The sequence below is a fragment of the Tupaia chinensis genome, unplaced genomic scaffold (genome assembly GCF_000334495.1).
Source record: "Tupaia chinensis unplaced genomic scaffold, TupChi_1.0 Scaffold000348_1, whole genome shotgun sequence".
Lineage (NCBI taxonomy): Eukaryota > Metazoa > Chordata > Mammalia > Scandentia > Tupaiidae > Tupaia > Tupaia belangeri.
In genome coordinates, this window is record NW_006159842.1 from 616,705 (window position 1) to 625,657 (window position 8,953).

The window sequence follows — 8,953 nt, forward strand, 5'->3', positions numbered from 1 at the left end:
AGAGTGGGGGCCCAGGTCCTGACTGGTGTCCTCAGGCGGCCCCTCTGCAGGCAGGGCAGGTGGGGCACTGCCAGGGGCCGGGGGTGGTGGTGGCGGCAGTGGAGGTGGCTGGGACTGCGGGGTACCTGCTGATGGGGTGCTCAGGGGTAGTGGTTCCGGGGTGGGTGGCACTTTGGGGGCCTGTAGGAGGACAGAGGTCGAGTATGAGACAGGAAAAGGGATGTCCCACCCAATCCCTTGTCCTCGGAGGCAGGTGCCAGGCCCGGGCTGCGACGATGCCAGCCCAGCCCGTGCTCACCTGGTCCAGCTTGGCCCGGGGCACGTTCTGCTGGTGGTAGGCGAGGATGGAGTCCGCCCGGCCCTGCAGCACAGCCTCTGCCGCCCTGCACCAGAGTGTCATGCACACAGCTCAGGCAGGGAGAAGGGACTCCCCCCCTGTCCCCCAAAATGCTTCCTGGCGGCCCAAGCTAACGGGAAGACAGAGCAGACTTGGTCCCCGTCGGTACTTACGTGTTGGCCAGGTGGGTCGTGAAGACATACACGAACTGCGAGGGAGGTTTTCCGGGGACACCCCCAGCACCGCCCCCAGGCACATCAGGACGCAGGCCTGGCGGAGGGCCGTGGGGGCCTGCCGGTGTGCTGCTCTCACTGAGGGGCAGCTGGGCAGTCTGGCCAGGACCCAGCTGCGGGGCCGCCATGGCTGGATCTGCTACATTACAATCTGCAAGGAGAGAGGAGGGGAAGGGGTTGGGGCCTGGACCAAGCGGGAGACCCAGCTGGCACCTGCACCCAGGGCACTCACTGCCTTGCAGCTCACATGCCCGAAGGTCCTCTGTGGCTGCATCTGCCGTTCTCACCAGCCTTTGACCAGGAGAGCTGCAGGGTGGCCACATGCAGAGGAGAGAGAGGGAAACGTGACCCTGGTGGATAGGCCCTGCGTGACTGCATCTAACCGACACGTCCCACTTCGCAGAGGAAACGGCCTTGAAGGGACGCAATAGCCCACCCGAGGTTACAGCCAGTGCGTACAGGGCCAGGAAGGAACCCGGGGCACGCTCGGCCTGTGTATGTGTGTTCACGCACACTGTCTAGTGAGCCGGGTGGGGGAAAAGCACAGCAGTGGTGCAGATGCAAGACCCTAAGGACAAATGGCTTTGCACGCCTGCCCCACCACTAGCCGACCTTGAGATTCTGTGAACCAGACAAGCCATCCCTCTAAGCCTCGGTTTCTTCCTCTATCCAGTGAAAATACCACCATCACCCCCACAGCGAGCAGGCCAAAGAAATTCGATACACAGCTGGCCCTGTGGCCTAATGGGTAAGGCAGCCAGAGGCCACATGGCCGACCTGGATTGGAATCCCAGCCCCTGTTGGCTTGAGAAACACGCTAGTCACATGTGCATGCATGCTCCACATCCTGACGGGATAGAGACAGAGAGGTTGGGAATACAGCATGACCATACCCCCTGGAAAGTGCTTTTTCCCTCTCCCTGTCTCTTTCTTTCTCTCTGGTGAGCACACACATCTTGTGGCACTTAAAAAAAAAAAAGAAAGAAAGAAAGAAAGAAAGACCAGCAGTTGGTGTAATGGCTATGTCGCTGAACTCCCATGTAGTCACCCATGGCTCGAGTCCCGGACCCAGTGGCTTAAACTCACGCCAGGCACATGTGCGTGCATGCCCAAGATCTCGAGAGGAGAATGGAGGAAAAGGGATTGTGGCGTGGCCATCACCCCTGGGGGGGTGATTTCTTGCTTTCTGTCTCTCTGTCTCTCTCTGTCTTTCTGGCTAGCGCACACACCCTATAGCAAAAACCTCTTTCAAAAAAAAGGGACCAGCAGTTAGCGTAACGGCTATGTCGCTGGACTCCCATGTAGTTGACCGCAGTTCGCGTCCCGGACCCGGTGGCTTAAAACTCACGCTGGGCGTGTGTGCGTGTGTGCCCAAGATCCCGAGAGGAGAATGGAGAAGGGATTGTGGCGTGGCCATCCCCCTGGGGGGTAATTTCTCACTTTCTGTCTCTCTGTCTCTCTCTTGTCTGTCTGGTGAGCACAAGAGCCCTATCGCGGAAACCTCTCCAAAAAAAAAAAAAAAAGAAAAAAAAAAAAGGGGCCCCCGGGGGGCTTGTCTGGACTCCCACATGGCTGATACACGGTTCGAGTCCTGGATCTGGCAGCTTGAGAAACACATTGGGCCCATGTGTGTGCATGCCCAAACCCCTGAGAGAATAATGGACAAGGGGCTGCAGTGTGGTCCTCTCCCCTGGGTGGTGCTTTCTCTCTGTCTCCTGCAAGTACACACGCATTAGCGCAAACTAAAAGAACAAAAACAAAAATAGGGACTTAACCTCCTGATCCACCTCCTCCAGTCCCAGCCAGCCCGGGAACATGGATACACCCACATCTGGCACATTCAGGGAGGTCTCAGAACACGAACCCGGGACCTTTTCTGTGGGCCAGCCTGAAGATTGCATTACATCCGTGCTGCGCCACTGTCCAGTCCCCAAATGTTTTTGCTTTTTTTGGTAGAGGTTTTTGCCTTAGGGCATGTGGCGTTGCTGGTGAGACACAGACAGTGAGAGGGAAAGTGAGAAATCACCCCCTGGGAGAATGGGCACAACACAATCAGTTTCTTCCATCCTCTCCCTGGGATCTTGGATGTACGCGCGCCCGGCCTGAGTTTCAAGCCATCGAGTCCAGGATTCAATCGCAGGCAGCCATGTGGGGTCCTGCAATGTAACTGCTATGCCATCTGCTGGCCCACAGAAATTTTTCTATTTTTTTTGAGAGAGGTTTTTGCTTTAGGGTGTATGAACTCACCCGAGATAGAGAGAGAGAGAAAGAGAGAAAGAGAATGAGACAGAAAGTGAGAAATCATCCCCCAGGGAGGATGGCCACGCCACAATCCCTTCTCCTCCATTATCCTCCCGGCACCTTAGGCATGCATGTGCACGTGCCTGGCATGAGTTTCAAGCCACCAAGTCTGGAACTTAAACTGCAGTCAGCCATGTGGGAATCCAGCAACATAACCACTAGGCCATCTGAAATATATATATATATATATATATATATATATATATATATATTTCTGGGGGAGAGCCCCGCCGCACCCCCTAACTGCTGGTCCCCCAAAAAAAATTTTTTTGAGAGGTTTTTGCTATAGGGTGTGTGCGCTCGCCAGACAGAGAGAGACAGAGAGACAGAAAGCGAAAAATCACCCCCCCAGGGGGGATGGCCACACTGCAATCCCTTCTCCTCCATTCTCCTCTCAGGATCTTGGGCACGCACACACACGCACCGGCATGAGTTTTAAGCCACGGGGTCCGGGATGCGAACCGCAGTCAACTACGTGGGAGTCCATCAACATAGCCATTATGCTAACTGCTGGTACCCCCGAAATATATTTTTAATAGGAAGTTCACGAAGTAAAAAGTCAACCTGAAAAGCAGTTGGAAAGTTAGAAAAGGCTGATACACTGGGAATGCTCTTGGGATAGATCAGTCACCCTCAGACCAGGAGAAGTTTTGTTTCATAGTTACCAACTTGACTATAAGTTCCAACCTAGTAAAAAACTACACGGATCATTGGCAGGCCTAGTGAGCAAGTGGGCCCATTCCCATGCCAGGAGAAATAAGGCAGAACTCTGACCTGCAAACAGGAAGTAAAAGCTCTCTCCGCTCACCTAATACAAGCTGCCTGGGGCCAACAGGTGGTATGATGGTTAAGGCGCTGGACTCCCACATGGCCGACTACTCTTTGAGCCCTAGACCTGGCGGCTTGCTTTCTCACTCCCCTCCCCAACACACACTCTGTCCCTGCCTGGTCAAATTAAAATAAATTAATTAATTTAATTAAAAAGAAAATACAGACTAGGACTTCTAGGACTGTACACAGGGATCCCATTACAACTAGCATAGAAGATCCGGTACAACGCCTGCCTTATAAACTGTTCCTTTCCTCAATGACATTCTGCAGGTCACTATGTAACTATAAGGATGGCTAAAAGCCGGTGGTGTAACTGAGTTTACAAGTTTACAGAATAAGAAAAATTATGTATTAATAACATGGCATTTACTATGCCTGAAAAATATGCATCAAGAAAGAAAGAAGCTGCCAGGTCTGGGATTCAAATCATGGTCAGCCATGTGGGAGTCCAGCAACTTAATCATTATGCCATCTGCTAGTCTCAAGATAAACTTTTTTCAAAAAGCAAATTAGGAGGACCATCGGATGGCGTAATGGCTACGTCCCTGGACTCCTATATAGTCAACCATGGTTCAAGTCCCCGACCCAGTGGCTTAAACTCACACCAGGCACATGTGTTTGTGTACCCAAGATCTGGAGAGGAGAATGGAGGAGAAGGGATTGCAGCATGACCCTCCCCCCTCAAGATAAACTTTTTTCAAAAAGCAAATTAGGAGGACCATCGGATGGCGTAATGGCTACGTCCCTGGACTCCTATATAGTCAACCATGGTTCAAGTCCCCGACCCAGTGGCTTAAACTCACACCAGGCACATGTGTTTGTGTACCCAAGATCTGGAGAGGAGAATGGAGGAGAAGGGATTGCAGCATGACCCTCCCCCCAGGGGATGATTTCTTGCTTTCTGTGTCTCTGTCTCTGTCTATCTTTCTGGCGAGTGCACGCACCCTATAGCAAAAAAACTCTCAAAAAAAAAAAAAGCAAATTAGGAGTTGTAGAGGTTCCGACCTGGAGGCAGTGACTTTTTCTCACAGAAGTGTTCAGCAGAGGCTCACAGGTGACTAGTTGGTCCCATGGGGGGCACGTAGCTAGGACCGAAGGCCTTAGGAGACAGCCAGTGGCTCTGGAATCTGAACACCACATCACCTCCACAGACATAGTTCCTCATTCCCAACATTTCTGCTTCCTCTTCATAATGAGCATCATTTTTTTTTTTTTGGAGGGATTTTTGATATAGGATATATGTGCTTGCCAGAGACACAGAGACAGAGACACGGAGACAGAAAGTGAGAAATCACCCCCCAGGGGCGGTGGCCATGCCACAATCCCTTCTCCTCCATTCTCCTTTTGGGATTTGGGGCATGCATGCACACGTACCCAGCATGAGTTTCAAGCTGCTGGGTCTGGGACTCACACCACGGTCAACTACATGGGAGTCCAGCGACGTAACCATTATGCCATCTGCTGGTCCCCATCAGGGGCATCTTGATCACACCCACCTCGTGGGCTGTTGTTAAGATGAAATAAAACAAAGCAGCAAAACAGCCGGCATATTTCCTTCTCTTTATCTCTCTGCCATCAAGGAGTTCACAACTTAACGCCCTCTGGCTAGTTGCTTACACATTAAGTGGTTCCCTGCCCCCAAAAGACATGCATGCTTTCAGGGAAAACACCAACGAACCCGCACAGGCTTCTCTCAGGTAGGGCTTGTGTCTGGCTTGCCCCATCACTCTTGGAAGGCCCAAATAAAACTGATCGATCAAAGAATAAGAGTGGGCATCCACCCACGCCCACTCTCCAACCTGGTGGAGCACCCAGACGCTTGCCAGGAGTCAATTAGAGGTTAGGGAAGTGTGCCAAAGACAGCCAGGTGTCAGCTCCCACCCGGGCTCAGTTGGTTTTGTACTGCCCAGTCACCTGCCCAGCAGGCTCCCAGGGAGGCTGGACCGTCACTGTCCTCCCTCTACTGGCCAGTAGGTGGCAGCATAAGCCAGGAATTCATGGCCAGAGGGAAAAGCGATGGGGCCAGGAGCGCAGCCACCTGAATGAACCCTGCCCACCCTCTGTCCCTAGGGAGAGGGAGCCATGGAGCACCCCAACGACTGGAACTGGGCTGTCCCAGTGCAGGCAAGGACACAGTCTGAGAGATGGGACAGGAGAGGAAACCTGGGCTCCTGCGTCTTCCTGCCCTCCTGTCTCAGTGCTCTAACCTAGGTGAGCAGAGGGTGGCTCCCTCAGGGCAGACATGCTCCAGGTGCCCTGCATGCCACAGCATCCTGGCACCAATGGGTACTTACTATGGGTGGCCCCAATGGGCTTGTCGTCCTCCTCGCTGTCGGGTCCCGAGCACCATTCGTCCCCACTGTAAGGTTGTTTCCGCTCCAGCACACACCGCCGCTTACTCCGGGGTGCCACCTCTGCCCAGGCAGGATGGACGGAAGCAGGAGGGGTAAGAGTGAGTGTCCACAGGCCCTGTCCTCCCACACCCAAAGACCCTGCCAGGCCCATTCTCCAAGATGCCCCACCCCAGAGGGCACTGCCCAGGCCATGGTGGGCACCTGGCCAGCCCTGGGCCCCCACCACACCACCATTTGTTTCTGATTTCTCTCTACAGCCTGGCTGCAGGGCTCCCCTCCCCCCCACCACGCAAGGCATAATCCCAACCACAACTGGTTCTAATTAGGGCTGGGGGGGAGGGGGAGCGCTGTGACTTGTCCAGGCCCAGTGCCTGCCCCAAATGGCTCCCACCAGCCAGGCTACCAGGAGGCTTCTGGGAGGTGTGGGGTCTGGCCCTCACCCCAGCATCTCCAGCTCCCCCTCTGGGGCTTTGGTAGAAAGCCAGAGGAGGAGACCAGAAGCCCCCTCTCTGGTGGCAGCTTGGCCAACCCCGATCCTGAATAGCCTGCTGGGCTGAGAGGTGCCTGTGCTGGGGAGAAGTGAAGGATGTGGCCTCGGCAGAGGGGGCAGAGGGTCTCCTGCCAGTCCGCGCCTTGGGATCAGGAAATGGGGTACCTTTGGCCTCTGAATCCAGGGATGGGGTCCCAGCCTCTCGCTGCTCTCCAGAGTCCACAGACACGCTGCGCTCCCTCTTCACCTTGCCCTTGAGCGAGCTGAAAGGGGGTACTCCTGCCTGGGGGTTCTTCAGACTTGAGTTGCTGGGTGAGATCTGGTTGGCCTTGGCCCCATGGTTCCCCGCCCCCACGCCCTTCGAGCCCAGGTTGCAGGGGGGTCCTTGGTTCACATTCTGGTGCTGGGATTGGGCCCCGCCATTCCCTGTCTTGCCATGATTGGTCAGTTTATTTTCTGGGTGCATTGGCTTGGCCGGGGCAGGGGGGCTGTGCCCACGAGGGGACAGCGGCGGGCTCCCTGGAGCTTCTCTCCTCCTGGGGTGGGGTAACCTGGGAGAAGGCAGGAGAGACAGAAAGTCAGCCTTGCTAGGGGCTGGGCACGCCTGGACTCACTGCCCCAGCCTGCCTCACCTCACAGGGGCGTCCTGAGTGGCATCTCAAAACCACCAGCTTGTCCCCTACTTCCCTCCATGGCCCAGGCCTTCCCCACAATTCAGATGGAAACCAGGGCCTGGAGCTGGCAGAACTGGCCCAGCCCAGCTCCAACAGCCATCAGACTGCAAGCTTCCCAGCCAGCCAGCTCCCCCTGCCCAACCAGGGCTCAAGCAGCCTCTCCTATGGTTTGCTGTCTTCAGACTTCTTCCAAGGTCCCAAACCTCAACTCCCCCAGGTCCCAACCTCAGCAGAGAGGGGCCACAGGACCTAGATTCACTGCTCACACCCCAGCCCCACTCCCCAGGGGAGACGAAGGGTGTGGAAAGCACACCCTACAGTGGCACCCACTGGTCCAGACAGCTCCTTAGAGCTGGAGGGCTGGCCAGGCCAGGGTGGGCCGGCGGGCTGGCGGGCAGGCGGCAGCGGGAGGAAGGGGGGAGGGGAGCAGAGTGTCAGGCAGACGGGAGTGTAGCTTGGAGCCAAGGATTCCTGCAGCCTGGGCTGCGGGCCCTTTAAGCTCCAGCCCGCTCCCCCCGCTGCCTCCCCCTCCCCGGAGACCTATTAATAGCCGCTGGAAAGATCACATCACGGGAGAGGATATTTATCCCCCCTCATTCCACACCAGCTCAGATTTATTTCAGCTCTGCTGTCCTGCGGCTGCCGCCTGGCCCTGTCTGCCGGCTTCTCCTGGGGAGGAGGAGGAAGGCAGGCACCACCCCCACTCCAGCTCCCATCCCCAGTCAGAGGGGCCAGAGGGCACCGCCGGACACCACAGCAGGGTGGGTGGGGGTCTGTTCAAACCATTCTATGGAGGACAGAGCGACAAGGGACCAGAGGAGCTGGCGTAGGTGACTGCCAGTCTCTCTGCCCCGTGGGCCTGGCACTCAGGTGGCCACGCTCCTGCCTGGGGCCAGGCATCCTCATTCTATCCCCTTGTAGCCCTCAGGGAGCCTCGGGGCCAGGTGCCCAGGGGGCTCACTCTCCAAGCCGGCAGAGTGGGCCCATCACCACCGGGCCCTTCCCTTCCCGCACTCCTCACACATCCCGCCCTCCACGACACCCACACACCTTGTCTTGTTAGCCAGGATCCTCATGGCTCCCACGCACAGTGGGGCAACGGCCCCGTGTGTGCCCAGGGCCCAGCCAGGTACTCGGTACTGGAGCACGGACTGCAGCAACAAGCCCCAAAGAGAAAACTTGTGACTTGAGGAGGGGGAGGGGGAGAAGGGGAGACCCAACAGCCCTGGGACTAGGGAACTGGGTAGGGTAGGGTGGGACCGGGAAGGGAGAACTAGAGACGGGGTCTGGATGCTAAAGGCTGGCCCTATCCCATCCCTCCCGCACCTGGCCCTCAGGGAGCTTGCAGTCTCTAGCAAGCCGCCCTCCCCACGGGCGCATCAGCAGGATTCACTAAAAGGCCAGGTTGCAAAGGTGCCGCGTGGGACGGCCGTGATGTCTGCTCTAGCCCCCTGGAGGACTCCCGCTCCCTGACACACCCCTCACCCAAGGTTCGGGAACCCCTCGCGCCCCGCCCCCCGTGCTGCGCCCTGCCCCAGGGCTCCACCGTCGGAGGGGGCGCTGGGTGGGGGCAATGCCCCGCTCCGCCCCCAGCTCCAGGCCTAGCCCGTGCCCATCCCAGCAGGCCCGGGCGGGCAGCGAGAGGCCTGGCGGGGCCCCGGGGCTGCAGCTGGGCTCTTCTGGAGACCAGTAACGCTGGCTCAGATTCCTCCCCGACCGCAAGAATGCAGGAG

The 8,953-nt window shown here is 56.9% G+C and overlaps 1 protein-coding gene across 1 annotated transcript in view; it reads right to left on the minus strand.

Annotated features, from left to right (window-relative positions):
* BCL9L (BCL9 like) overlaps positions 1-8,953 on the minus strand; it is a 35,332-nt gene that overhangs the window by 6,789 nt on the left and 19,590 nt on the right. The window contains exons 3-8 of the mRNA XM_014589257.2: positions 8,271-8,371; positions 6,712-7,097; positions 5,997-6,116; positions 511-721; positions 299-383; positions 1-180 (exon numbers count right to left, since the gene is read on the minus strand). The exon at positions 1-180 is cut by the window's left edge and continues 228 nt beyond it. Of these exons, the coding sequence (XP_014444743.1) occupies positions 1-180; positions 299-383; positions 511-721; positions 5,997-6,116; positions 6,712-7,097; positions 8,271-8,296 (1,008 nt within the window). The 5' untranslated portion in view covers positions 8,297-8,371. The remainder of the gene's footprint in view (positions 181-298; positions 384-510; positions 722-5,996; positions 6,117-6,711; positions 7,098-8,270; positions 8,372-8,953) is intronic.